Genomic DNA, 14,258 nt, shown 5'->3' with positions numbered 1-14,258 from the left:
CTTAAAATAGTACTATACAATAGTATGAATTAAAATAGTTAAAATAAAATTAAAATACAATAGCATGAGATTAAAAAGCAAACACTAGTTTAAAGCAAGGTTACAAGAGGTATGGTAATTCCCACATTTGTCAATAAGCAAACAAGAACTCTGCATCAGAAATTAAATCTGATCCAACAGCCAACTGAACTTGTTCTGGACAGGAAGGAAATACATTTATGGCATAGAAGTCAAAACAAGCATTATGCTGTGCTGTGTTTATTGTTCTTACCTTTTACTAAAGCTTTTAAAATGACTGTGTCTAGTTCTTCTGAACCATCTTGCTCGAAGTTGTGCAGGGTCAGAAGATGTTCGTGTGAAACAATGTTCTGAATCTATTGGGAGTTGAAACAAAAATCATTTTACGCATTATCCTACTTCTATATTTTAATGCCTAAGAGCCCAGTGGAGCTCACCCATACAGTATTTCCCCAAAACTTACATTCTAATTATAAAGCTGAGGTTTGGCAAGAAGACAAACATTAGTTTCTCATATATAAATAAGTCCTAAGGCAAGGAGGGACTTACTGCCTTTTCTAAAATCACCCAGCAGGACAAGAGGAACAGATCGTAGATATCCTGAGTATGAGAGCAGTGCTTTAATTAAAATATCCTTTCTTAACTCACATTCTTATTTGACTCATAGTCATGCTGTGGCCAGCACATCACTAGTTTTGTTTTACCTTTTCCTGCTTTGACATTTAAGTTTTGCTCTCAGGGTTGTTTATTTAAAAGCATAGCCTCTAAATCTTCTTCGAGTAAAAGTTATCAAATATTGATATATACCGTACTCTTCTGCTTCTCTATTTATTGAGTTTTCTTTCTCGCAGCACAGTTGCACTGAGACTTTGTGAGCATCCGGCAGTATCGCTTCTAGATGCCCTTCCATCCCCTTGTGTTAGTGATCTGGCAAAGTTCTCCCTAATGGAATTAATATGTGGAACTCTTAAAGCTAAGGATTATGGCAGGGACTGCAAAGAAGTAGTGTGTCAGGTGGAGTGGACTTGATTTATCGCAGAGGCACACAGTGCTCTTCAATCCTCACATAAAGACAATCTCAAAGTGGTTTTCTTGTTTTTTAAACACTTTTGCATAGTGGTTTAAGTCCAGCAAGTGTGCCTCAAGACAAAGAGTGAGGAAAATATGTGAATCTGGTTTGTCTTTCTTTTTTAAGAACACACATAACTGACAATAGATAGGATAATTTCTAAACACCCTTCATTCTTTTTAATTTATTCATGCTTATCCACAATTAAGTTTCCATTTAACAGCTGTGGATCATGAATTAGGTCTCTTCTGTCACAGCTGCACAAGCTCCACAGCTGTGGAATATAAATAATGCTTCATGTCCTCCAGAAGGACTGTGGGGTTCCTGGGTGCTGGCTGTTACTTGAGCAAATAATTAAGGAAGGACAGAGCCCTAAGTGTTCAGCTGAATCACTAAGACAAAGTAGTTTGTATGATCAACTGAGCACTTGATTTTAACATTAGAAAGGTACTCTATGACATTAGTGTCAGAGCACTGGAGTACCCAAAACTTCTGGGTAGCTTCTTGTCAAACCTGTACTGAATGGATTACTGAGGCTAGAAATGGTAGGAGAGAACTTGTGAACATGATGCATGTGATTATCAAACATAAGAGCTCACTGTTGCCGTCCACTGGAGAATGTCCTTCCACGAGAAGCTTTCTGCAGGGAACTTCTCCTTAAATTGCTTTTCAACAGCTTCTGGCATGATAAGCTGTGGGTCATTCATGAATGCAGCTAAGATGTCAGCTGTACCTCCAGACCCTGCTAAGATAAGCCAGGGAGCGGAATTTTTCAAACCGTTGCATATTCTCTGTAGTTTAAAAAAAGTACATTTTTAGAGTTCATATATGTAAAGAAAATGTTATTCAAAAGAAGGATTTCTTGCAAATTAGGAAAAAATATGTACCTAAACCAGATTCACTATGGAGTCCATCCAGACTCCTCTAAGCTATCAGGATTTTGCTGGCTCTGTAGCAGGTCATCCATGTATAGACCCCTGACTGTACTTCTTTTCATGACGCATCTGCGGAGCAGCAAAGCATCCTGATTTGGACAAACAATGCATAAAACTTCTTTGTCCCTGACTTTTTCTTTTTTTTTTTTCCCCCTGCAGTTTGTGTTTCAGCATAGTCAAGTGCAAAACGAGCCCTATAAAGAAATTCTCATCAGGCTCTTCTGGCTGCTAAACCTGGTGATATGTTCTGAAAATCAGGAATTTGCCTGAAGGGGTACAACATTGGGCCACAGGAAAAAAAAACACTAAAGCATAAAAATTACAAGAGTTAAAGGCTGATAATTCTATTATTTGTGCAATTAAAATTAATCAGGTAGGTTGATAAGAGAGAAAAGCAGAGGCCATAGCATCGTAACTGCAACAATGACTACTTGCTGCCAATCTGTTTCTTACTCCAGAGTTATGCAAGAAGCTCATGAGACTCTAAGAATCTAACTGTTGATTTTCTTGCTGCATAGGTTGTGGTTTGGTTTGTTTGTTTTGCTTTTTTTTTTTTTTTAACAACTGTTGTAGCCCTTGGTGTGCATTATCTAATTTGTATTTAAGAAATTGACATCCTAAAAAAGTGAAGTTATCTGTTCCCAGCACCTGTAAATTTAGGGCAGCTCTAGCCAGTCACCTTTGGTCTCCAAGTCACTTTGTTCTCTAAAACTTTGAAAAGGATTTATAGGTTGTGCTATGTGATCTTTTTTTATTTTTTTTTTTTTTCTAACACCCAAGATACAGAACACACCGCCATATTTAGCTTCTAGAAGGAAAGCTCAAGAGGTGACATAGTCCTAGTTTAAACAGCGAGATTTCCAATACCAGTGTGTGTTTTAGTCCAGCTGACAAAGACATGACAAGATACAGGGACTGGAAACTGAAACTAGAAAACATCACCAGAAATGAGTCGTCATTCTGAAAGGGGTTGCCAGCTTGTGTGGCAGAGTCTCATCACTTGGAAACTTTATGGTTAAATGTCTCTCTAAAGGTAGAGTCTTCCTTTTCACCCGAGACTATATATACAAAAAAAAAAAAAAAATGTGGACCTACAGGCTGCTACAAAGCAAAATAAAATACCAGTAGAAGTAAAATAGAAATCAAAGACTATCTCCTAGTTAACAGGTTCTTTAAGTTGTAGAACTACTTGGGAAAAAATGAAAATGGACCCTTCACTGAAGGAGATATGTGATTGCTAGCAGACAACTCCCTAGCCTTCTATCCTACAATGTATTTTTGCTCAGTGGAACTAGGACACTACAGTTTTAAATGGCATATCTAGCAAATCTGGTCTTGTATTTCCTCTGAGCTCTGTGACAGAAGCAGTTGTCTCACTGCTGCTGGACAGCATTGAATGATGAATCTTTCTTTTTTGGTATGTGATCTCAAGTAATAGCACAGAATTTCTGCTTTGCTGGATCTGGAGCTGGCTTCTGTGGGTTTGTTTTGGTTGTGGATTCCTTCTTCCCACTGTACAAGCTGGCAATGGAAGCTTTAATGATCAGCTGGTGCCTATTCAGAAGGAAATATTTCTCCCCAACAAATACTGGCAAATTTAATATTAACAGAATCGGGTTCTTAATGGCGTGTATATATGAATTTTGACTTTATGTAAAGTGCTAATACAAGTATTTGTCGTACAGCTAAATTTTCCATTAATTACTTAGCACCAGTTGATTCCTCTAAAGTTGCCAACAGCTTCTTACCTCAAGTGTGCCTGGTCCTCCATTTACCAGTAAGCAAAGCACAGGGATCTCAATGCTACCTGTTCCTGTGAAACAGATGGTTTAATTTTTAAAAATTGACAGCTTTTACAAAACCACTGTGTTTTTGCCAACCCCTTGAAAATACTTCTCCTGTTATGTGCTGTTCTGGTGGGTACCAAAATGTGAACCTGCAGATGTCAGGCAATTGCAGAAGCAAGGGGCAAAGGAAGAAAATAACCCTGTGGCCTGGCAGATAGGGTCCTAGTCTAAGATTTGGGACAAAGACACCTTTGCCTCAGATGTCTTGTGTGATCCCTGACAAGCAGTTCAGTCTGTTCTCACCTCAGTACACTTCAGCTGCAAGACAGGGATACTGGCACTTCTGTCGTAGCATTGTTGACTTTAAGTCATGTATTTACTGCAAGGTGATCAGATAGTGGAGTAATGGAGCTGCATGAGGGTTCAAGACAAGATTGTTAGGTTTTCAGAGAGGCAGCTACTGTTATTTATATTAAGATACAGTTGGAAGTGAACAGCTGTCAGTTTGTCCCAGGTGTTATGCATGTGCCTAGCATGTGTGGCAAGGTGTAGTGAAATCCAGGAGAAAAGCCTGATAAAAGAAGGATTTAATATGAAGAGGCTGACTGTGTAGAACAGCTAGGGTGAGATGAGTCAGATATGAATTGATAGGAACCATATACTCTTTATTACTCTGCTTAAACAGCTTAACATTTCACTGAGCACAGACTAATGTGGTGACTATTAATAACATAATCTTACACATTTAAAAGAAATGCTAATGAAATATTTAACATGTCACGGCAGCAGGGGAAGAAATGATGTAGGCATCCCTGTCCTCAGCCATCCTCCCACAGGGGCACGCTTATTTCTAGGTGGTTTATACTGTAAATGCTGAACTCTGTAATCCAAAAGTGACTATAGATTGGCCTAAAAGAGCTCAGTCAGAACAGCAGCATCATGAGATGAATGCCTCTTTCAGTTGGAAGATAAAAGGTATTTAGTTCAAAGAATTTTTTGATGTTTCCCTTTGTAGATCTCCCAGAGCAGAGATCACCACTTACTGCTTCTTGGATCTGCTGTGGGATGAGATAAGGTAGAACTGAGCTGTAGCCAGGACATGATTGGCAAGTAACTTCATTTGTTTTAGTGAATGGCATGGCATTGCCATACCTCTATAAGGTGATGTTCTAGTTTGAAGAGTGACCTCTGTGACTACAGGTCCCTCAGGATATGATTATGGCCTCAGATATACTTTATTTGCTATTGATTTAGATAAAATTTAGCTGGGGGGGGGGGGGATGGGATAGGGTGGACAGAGATTCTGACTTTATGATGGAAAGGTGGGAAGGTCTTAATTGCGAAGAATACTCAGCATATCAAAAATTTTCTCTGAATGACTTCTAGATTTTTTTTAAAATAGGGAAATTCTGCACAACCTTATTACAGTGTTTTCCTTCAGTAAAGACACATAGCTTTGCTCAGCTTGAATGTAAATGAGCTTAAATGAATGACATTGGTTTTGGTTATAGAAGATATCACTGAATTCAGTATGTTCCAGTGAAATGAATCAGCATTTATTGACAGAAAATTGTTCCACTGAGATTTGTTCAATCAGATTTGGTTTGCAAGCAGAAAGAGGCTGCCTTCTAATTCTCGGCCTCAGCCTACCATTGGAGTCCACCTGTGGCCTTTCCTATCTGAGGCACCAGATAACCATTCTGTGGGTGCGTTCCTGCTCTCAGGTACATCTGTGAAACCATACTATGGGCTACGTAATTGAATATTCCAGTGATGCATACAAGTGCAAGTAAGTGAGCTCTCCCTTCTGTTTCAGCTGTGCTAGCACTGCAGGTATTACAGAAATAAAGGGAAGGTAAAAGTAATTGTATTAGCAATACAACTGAATTCTTTCCATAAATAGCAGTAGGAGGCCTGCCCAATACTCAGTTCTCATTATAAACAAAGGTCATGTAGATTTGTATGATCATTAGATGTTACATTGTTTACTCAGGATAAGATTTTTATCCAGAAATAAATATGGCTTAAAATATTTCAAAGGGCTTTGGAACAAGTCTTTTCTTCCAGTGTGGGAGCAATTCAAGACCCTGTGTGTGAGAGGAGATAAAAGTATACAACAATGAACATCCATCTCCGAGATCCACTGGTTAAGGCACTCAAAGCTGGATTTATTTTCCATTTTGTTGTGTGGCAATTTGAGCTATGCTTTGAAGATCAGCTTTGAGCTATGTTTAAGGAGATGTGATAAAGTCAGGATTTTTGGTTGAAAGAGCAGCTTTCTCAACTTCAGAAGTCACCTTAGTTCTGCCTCTTGCATAATGACAAATGTGTTTACTTGATCTTGCCTATGTAGACGATTGTCCAGTTTGAGAACTGGACTTGCTTTTGATAAGGCCAAGGCCCAGAAGTATCACTGTAATATCAATGTTACTCAAGTCAGCATACTTATATAGAGTCACCTTACCACCGTATCCAGTACGCTGTTCTGAAATATGCTTTTCCAGGGTGAGACGTAGCTTAGTGGTTCCATCTGGCTCATCTGGTGTTATGTGATCCACCAAAATAAAATGGGAATGGTTGTGGTCCAGGGAATATGGTGGGCCTTGGATATTATCATCTGATTGGTAATGTACCAGACTCTCATTCTGGAGAGAGGAGGAAAGATGTTAGTGTTCTCTACAAAACACAGTCCACGTTTTTATGTGCTTCATCTCCATTTTTGTGTTGCCTGCACCATGACATAGCACACCGTCTTTGAGACACTTGAATAGACTCTCTTTGAGAAGGGTAGAGAAGGACAATGTGTTCCTCCTGAACGGTGCCAGACTTGACAGGACTGAAAGCTGAAGTTCCTGAAGTTTCCCTTCTGGGCTCTGCAAAATATAGTGACATCAGTCATTATCTCTGGAACGTAGGCATTCATTCTGAGGTTTTGGAAATGTTTGTTGGACAAATAGAAAAGGACCGTGAGACCTGATAATTGTGGATGGAGCTGTAATGTCTTGGAGGGCTAAAGTCTCAGCCAGAATAAACAGGGACAAACCTGTTCATTTCAGTAGTGTTTTGTCCATGCTTAGCCCAGTAGATAAGTTAGCCTGCTATATGTCCATATCAGTTTAAATGCAGCTTTATTTCATTGACAGGGTTATATGTGGTTTAATGGTTATTCTGAGTTTGGAAATTGCATTCTAAAGGAGTGAGTAACAGGTAGATTTTAGAAAGTGTGATCTTATTTTAGGTGAGGGATGTTATCTTGAAATTATTTATGAATGAATTTTTGCATAAAATCACTGTCTGTGTAAAACAGAATCCCCATTATAGTCTTTTTTTTCTAAGGACTGTGCTACATATGGTCTTCCAGACACACATTTTTTCAAGCTCCCCTTCCTTAATAAATCTTTCTTTCCCACTGTTGTACATCCACTTTGATTGTTCCTAGCTGTAAATCAGGTTGTAAATGTCTGGTTATTCTTTTTCATCTTCATAATCACTGTCCTGTTGCAAGCAAACCAGATTAAAACAATTGTTTAAAATCTCCATTTCCTTCTATCGTGCTTCTCTTCCAACTCCTGCAGCCTTTGAGTTGATGAACAAAACCTGGAGCATCAGCTTGGCTATTGGGCCTGTGTATTGCATTTTCCTGCCACTAATTTTGTGGACACAGTCAGGTGTTAAAGCCTTAACCGTAACCGTTACCTTAACCGTAACCTTTAACCTTAACCGTCCCTTACCATAACTAGGTAAGTAACCTTGCTGTCATTAAGGCAGGCAGAGAGATTTATGTTCTGGTTTTTAAGAGCCAGATCTTATGTAGAGCCTTCCTTAATCTCAACTTTTGGCAGTGTGTGCTAAGGAGAGCAGGTGCCCAGTGGAATCCTGAGGGAATTCCAACCCAGGGGTTATCCAGGTTTTTTTCCACAGCTAAGGCTGCTGATGGTAACACAGTGAACGTCACTAGGAGCTCACAGCAGCACTACTAATGCATAAAAAACATTAAAAATCTGAGAGAACAAGCTCCTTCATGGTGTGGGTAGAATTGTTGAGCACACTGCATAGCATTCCCCTAAGTGGCTTTCTGAAATGAAGCTGCATACAGTCAAACTGGAGAAATCTCCTTCAAAGCAAGGTGAAAAAGGCTATAATCAGGTGTGTTCCTATGGCTTCTTTCCCTGTCAGCAGCTCTGGGAGGAGTAGCAACATCATAGGCTGTTCCAGGAAAAAATGCAGTAAATTTGCACGTCATTCACAAACAGCAAATTCAACAAATTTCTTACCTCCCCTCTATCTGTATCAAGAAGGCTTCTTGACACAATTAATTTGCCTTCAAATTTTGTTTTGACAGAGGGTGTGCCTATCTTCTGCTGCCATGTAGCATTAAGCCTGCTCGCCAAAGATCTGGCCTTTGGTTAGACCCAAGTCACAGCAACGAATTGAAAAAAGCCCATGGGGATTTTCCTATTTACTCTCTGAAAATGTGGAAGTGATCTTTCAATGTTTAAAGCATACCATTAACACAGAAGAGATGGGAGGGATCCACTGATATCAGGGCTTGTTTTTCTCCTTGGTAATGTGGATTGTTAGCTCTATTTTATACAAAAAGCTGCTTGTGTTAGTGCCAAATATAAAAGAACTGAGTTTAGATAAACATCCCTGTCTGTAGTTCCTTTGTCCTGAAGTTACTGACTAAAATCCAGAATGTCTTTGGGTGGAAGCAGTGCCAGAAGTCATAGGGTCAGGAACGCTCTACACAAAGTATTCCTTGACAAAGATTTTTGGTTTTAGTTCCGGGGGAGAAAATGTAATGCATAAAAAGACCAGTGCACTTGTTTTGTAACTGCTGGTTGGGAAAGATCCAGATGCATTTTGATCACTTAGCCTTGGAGAGAGGTGAAATAGTTAGTTTGTATTTGCCAAAACAACTTTCCTGAACAAAATGCAGTGAATGGAATTATTTCCCCTGAGATCCTTCCAGGCCAGGTCAGCCACACAAATAGGTTCAAGTCCACCTGGTAGAGCACACAGGTAGCTGCCCTCAGCAAAAAGGATGGAAAAAGGAGAATTCCAATGACAATAAATAGCTGATATGGGCTGGCAGTCTCCCAGTTGCTAGCTGGTACTTGCTAGCCTATCTGAGAAAAGAACTAGGTGTGAGTTCAAAGGGCTGTGTTTGTCATTTGTTTCTTAGCTTCTGTGGGGAAGTAAAATAGCACAGGGGAACTGTCATTCGTTGTCATTACACACCTACTTTACTGTTAGAATATTTTGCTTGGGAAAGACTGTATACCCAGTGACAAGGAAGTCATGCCATAATTTTTTTTTCCCTCTACTTCCAGGTCAATTCAGTATCAACTTGTCCTGACATTTTCAGCAACTGTTCTGTTGGGAAAGGTTTTTTTACTTTGTGGTTGTTGTGTTTTGTTTGTTGTTGTTTTTTTTTTTCTTCCCCCAAGAACTTGATTGCTTTGACCTGAATGGCAAAGTCCCCAGAGCTCCCAATAAGTAGTCAAAATCCTGCACGGCCAGCATTTTTGGCCTGGTGTGTTGAGCAAGTTTTTGCAGATTAGACACCAATTCAATGACTACTTAAGGAAACTTGGGCTTGAAATATTTATGGCTTGTGTTCCATACTAGAAAATATACTTTTTACAGTACTTATGAAATAGCTTGGAGTAAGCACTTCTGCAGTAAGCAGACAAGAGGAAAAAAAAAATATTAAAGGTACTTATGATGCCTGATTTTTTTTTTTTTTTAATTTTTTTTTTTTTTTCCCCCCCCTACCCCTGACGTTCATCCTTACTCTGGTCGCTGAGCTGATGTCTAATGCTGCCACCTGCTGGATATTTGCAGAATTGCTACCAAGTATACTGAGTGCACTCCACACAGAATCGTGCCTAAAAAACCCGTGTTTAGGGTCTAAAAATTCGTCCAGCTCTTTATTTATGTTTTCCCCCCAAACACACTTTAAATCCCACTTTTGTTTTTAAGTTAGATCGTTGTTCTGCCTACTACTTCCAAATTTTGTAAAGGGGCAGCTTACTTCTAAACAGTCCTGTCTCATGAGTAGAATAAGCAAGAAATACCTTTGTGTTGTCCAGAATTTCTCTGTGCTGAATTTTTCCGAGTGAAGTTATTCCTATGGCAATCACTTTTACTCTGGATGAAGTACTAGCCAGTGCATGATCTCGGACTGCTTGCACTAAGTGTCTTGTTATTCCTACACGTAAAGCACTGGTAAAAATCCAGGCACCTGAAATTATTTTTTAAAAATAGTTAGATAATTTTTTTGGTAATTGAACATGTTTGTGTTAAGTAACATTGCTTGCACTACTGGATTTAAGCTTGTTTTATAAACTGTAGACAGTTCTCAATGGATTGTAACTTTTAGAATTAAAATACATACAAAGTATGTAAGACTTTAATAAGGAAAACAAGAAGAAATTATATGCCCAAGCAAATGTGCTTCATATGTGTGATGCAGCGTTGCCATCTTTACCCTGATGTCAATACACCCATCAAGAATGCTGTGTCTAAGTCAGAAGTCACCTACTGTCTAAATATGAGCAGAAACATCCTTATAGCAAGCAGGTCTGATTGTTGCATGAGGAAGAGCAAAGGGATGGGGTGGAGGAAGTTGTTGGCTTGAATTGAGGACTAAACAGTCCCAGGCAATCACCTGGCAGCGGAAGAGCTGGGGCATAACCTGCCTAATCTGCTGTTCTCTTTCTCTTGTTCTTGTGTGTGCTGGAGAGTGAAGTCTTCAGGAGAGTAGGATTTATAGCAGTATTATTATGTTGACAAAGAATGTGGAGAACCCTAGGTGAACAGCGAACCAACCTTTTTCAAATACGTAACGTAAAGGAACTAGAGATCTTGATGCTGTCCAGTCTTAAGTGTAGAAGGCAGATGGAGCTAGAGAATATCTGTCTGGCCCGTAAGTACCAAAAAGAGCTTTGGTACTGGGCTGTTCGGTTACAAAAAGCAAAACTGTTACAATCTTCTCTGAACCAATGAAGCTAAACCAAGAGCTTGCTGTGAAATGCTTATGGGCATTTTCACTTCGTTTTGCAGGTATTTTTATGAAGTTAAGGGGAAAGAATGCCATCTTAAATGAAAGCCACTTCCATTCATATTCCCAGACACTGATTGGTTTGATTTTGGTTTTAAATGCTTTTCACTAATCTTGTTGTTCATGTGAACAGGCAGGGAGAAAGCAAGCTGTGACTTATTTTGTGTTATAAATTACCATGGTTTTCTGGTTTAAACTTGAGTCTGTCTAATCATAGTCTAACAAAGTGTGTTCCACTCTTAAATTTGAAGAAAATTATTTAAAAAAACCCACACCACTATTGTAACATGATTTTGACTGGTAGCTAAAAGGTGAGAATGAAGAAAACAAGAATTCTAAATTTTGACCTAAATTCACTCTTCTTATCAAATTGCTATTCTCTCTTAAGAATTGTTTTTTGCTATGGGATCAAAGAGGAACAGTGTATTTGATCCCATATCATGGTATCTTTCTAGTGTCATCTCTGAGGGAGTAACATCAGGTAAGTTTATACTTCAGGAATGGTTGCCTAAAGTAATTTGGTTTGAAATAACTTATTTTTGCTGTTTCCAATACAGTAAATTTCGTTTTCAAAGCTATTTAAATACAGGTTGTAGGCTGCATTCAGCAAAGCCTTGAACTTCCAAAAATAAGCATGTGAGCAGGCCCACTGACATTAAAAGATCTCCGGATGCTAGGTGCCAGTAGGGATATAAATTCCTTCTTTAAAGCCTAAAGCACTAACCTGTGCTTTGAGCTGCCTTTGTAAGTCCTTTTTTTAAGGTGTCCCGTAGCCAAGGCTTCATCTGGAAATTTTCTTCTTCCCCTACTAAAGAGACAACCAAATTGGGAGCAGGTAGCTTCCATTTGTTGAGCATAACTTCGAATATAATTCCAGGATGAACGGTGCTTGGGACCTTAATAAACTTCAAAAGACAAACAAAAACTCCACTGAATAACAATGGGACAGTAAGATACAGTAGATACATTATTCATGGTGAACGCAGAGGGAAATTTATCATCAACTTTGGTTACTTAAGAAAAAATTATTTGAGCAAGACCTGACAGAGAACTAAATACTAGGATGATTTTAGCAGGCATCTGTATAACTGCCATCTCACTAACTGGCTCGGTTTCATGGGTGAATTTTATGTTGCAGACTGACATATTGTGCTCTCCTTTTAATGCTGCTATTCCTCTTGAATGGCCTTCAGTTCCACGGCAGTCTGGCAAAGTCAATACATTTCTTGCGTGTTTCTTGTTTCTGCACTAGCTGAAACATTTACCTGATTTCATGTGTCTGTTTTTCAAGGACGTGTTACCTGAATCTGTGCCTTCTATCCTGTTCCATACGTATTTTGGCTTTGTGCTTAAGACTTTATGATGAAACCAAATCTTAAGGCAGATTTCTGATCCTAGGAATTCCTTCTGCTCTAGCACTAATGTATGCAAGGGACTAGTGAGGAGGTGGGTCTGTCCATGTACATCCTTCTCTGCATATTAGCAGAAAAGAGATAGAGAACTTTAAGGAGAGTCTTGAAATGGCTCAAAAGTATGTTTAAAATGTTGAAATCCATAGTGATTAATTCCTGGCAGAAAGAGGTTAAAAGAGGGAAATGTAAAATGAAGGAAGCTGGGCACGTAATTGATTGTTATTTTTTTTAAAAAAGGATCAACTGTACTTGTAGCATGTCAGTGCAAGTCAAGTGATTGACTTTTGTGTATTAATAGGCCTTATTTTAAATTATATTCATGCTCAGGAAGGTATGGCCCCTACTTTGAGTACCACGTGGTGCCTTGCACTGTGGCACATTGACCCTCACTATTCCAGTCTCCACAATTAATGCTAAGAAGTAACAGCTGAACAACAGCCGTGGTGTTAAAGAGTTAAAACTGCTCAGTGCTGTACCTTTCCACGTTTCTTCCCAGAAGCTGTGAAATCTATTTCTCCTATGCAGTATGGCAGTTCTCTTTTGAAAGCTTCCTCTTTGTCACTGCCGCAGAGCTTGGTTTCCATTTCCTCCATTGAATTTGTAAGGTGATCACCAGTAGACCAGTGTGGTCACTGAGGTGACAGAAAACTGGAAAATGAGAAGCTGTTTAAACTGGAGAGGCCACAAAATCCATTAATTTATATCTGAGTTTTTAGTCAAATATTTTACTCTTTTACTATTAAGTTTATAAGGTTCAGCTGAAATTGGAGGTGTTTGTACCAGATACTGGACGTTATATACAAGAGGAGGCAGATTCCACACCAAAGCTAGTTATAAAAAGGCACGAAGTTGCTCTCAACAATCTTTCAGCAGACAGAAAGCTGAGCTGCAAGGTGCAAGATCCTGTAATCTGTCCAGAGTCACACGGGATGTCTCATAGCCCAAAGGTGACCCTAATTCTACAAGAGAGAAAGAGGAGCCTTGGCCACAAACTATTGCAAGCAAGAGTAGAGCTGTGTCAGTGAGTGCCTGAGTCACAGTTTCTTGATGTTGTTATGCATCATGTTACCATGACTTACATTATCCAACATGAACACTAAATAACTGAGTGATGAAATTGTATTCATCTGAAGATGCTTTAGGAGAGGTTTACTCTCTGTTTGCTGTAGGAATTGGCTATTTACTCATAAGCCAAAGTATTTAAGGCCAGGCTGTGCTCAACAAGAACATACAGTTCAAAAAGACAGGTGGTTTTCTCTATACATGGCTACAGGAATGACAGCGAGTAATCTGCCCTAGAGCAAAGGTCATACAACAAGAGTTGTTCTACATTATACGAGACACTGAAAAGATTTGCTTGCTTTTCCTACGTTGTGATTTGAAAAACAGATTTCAACTCATATGCCTTCTTTTGTTTCTTTTCAAAACAAAAGCAATTAAATAGCTCTCTGCCCTCTTCCTTCATCTGCATATTCAAGTACATATTCTGTCCTTTAAAAAAACCTTGTGATAGTAAGGCAGCAATGGTAATCAACCCTGCATTAACTTTTATTTCCTAGTCTAAGCGATTTGCTGTGGATTTCAAAGCGGGTCTAACTAGCAGGTCTGTGACGGGTCTCTTGGGATGCTCCAGCAGAGGGAGCAAGCCCTCCGGCTCTTCCTCTGCTCTGGAAGTCTCTCGGGAGCCTGTTGTTTGGGAGTTGCCCTCTTCTCTGATCTGCCTCTGAAAAGCAGTTATGGACCCTCTCGTAATTTGTTTCTCCTACAGCTATTCCACACCTCTGTACCTAGCCCCCAAACTTCTGTCAGAGATCACAGCTTTAAAGACGCTGTTATTCTTCTCCCTGCCTGCATGCTAGTCAGTTCTGGAGAGAATTAAGTGTTTATTCTGAACACGAGGATATCAGGCTAGTCCAGTTAGAAGACTTACCTAAAAGAACTTCTTTTGAACCATCAATAATGGTAGTCACA

General features: G+C 39.3%; 1 protein-coding gene across 1 annotated transcript in view; it reads right to left on the bottom strand.

Moving 5' to 3' along the window:
* The window catches only part of TRPM5 (transient receptor potential cation channel subfamily M member 5), a 40,789-nt gene extending 27,907 nt beyond the window's left edge, over positions 1 to 12,882 (bottom strand). The window contains 7 exon segments of the mRNA XM_074917881.1: positions 272 to 374; positions 1,687 to 1,878; positions 3,771 to 3,835; positions 6,274 to 6,454; positions 9,890 to 10,056; positions 11,600 to 11,780; positions 12,764 to 12,882. Coding sequence (XP_074773982.1) covers positions 272 to 374; positions 1,687 to 1,878; positions 3,771 to 3,835; positions 6,274 to 6,454; positions 9,890 to 10,056; positions 11,600 to 11,780; positions 12,764 to 12,880 — 1,006 coding nt within the window. The 5' untranslated portion in view covers positions 12,881 to 12,882.
* Between the last annotated feature and the right edge of the window lie 1,376 nt (positions 12,883 to 14,258).

Source organism: Athene noctua, chromosome 14 (assembly GCF_965140245.1).
Source record: "Athene noctua chromosome 14, bAthNoc1.hap1.1, whole genome shotgun sequence".
Taxonomy (NCBI): domain Eukaryota; kingdom Metazoa; phylum Chordata; class Aves; order Strigiformes; family Strigidae; genus Athene; species Athene noctua.
The sequence above is the reverse complement of the archived record's forward strand: the minus strand, read 5'-3'. Positions and strand labels throughout refer to the sequence as shown.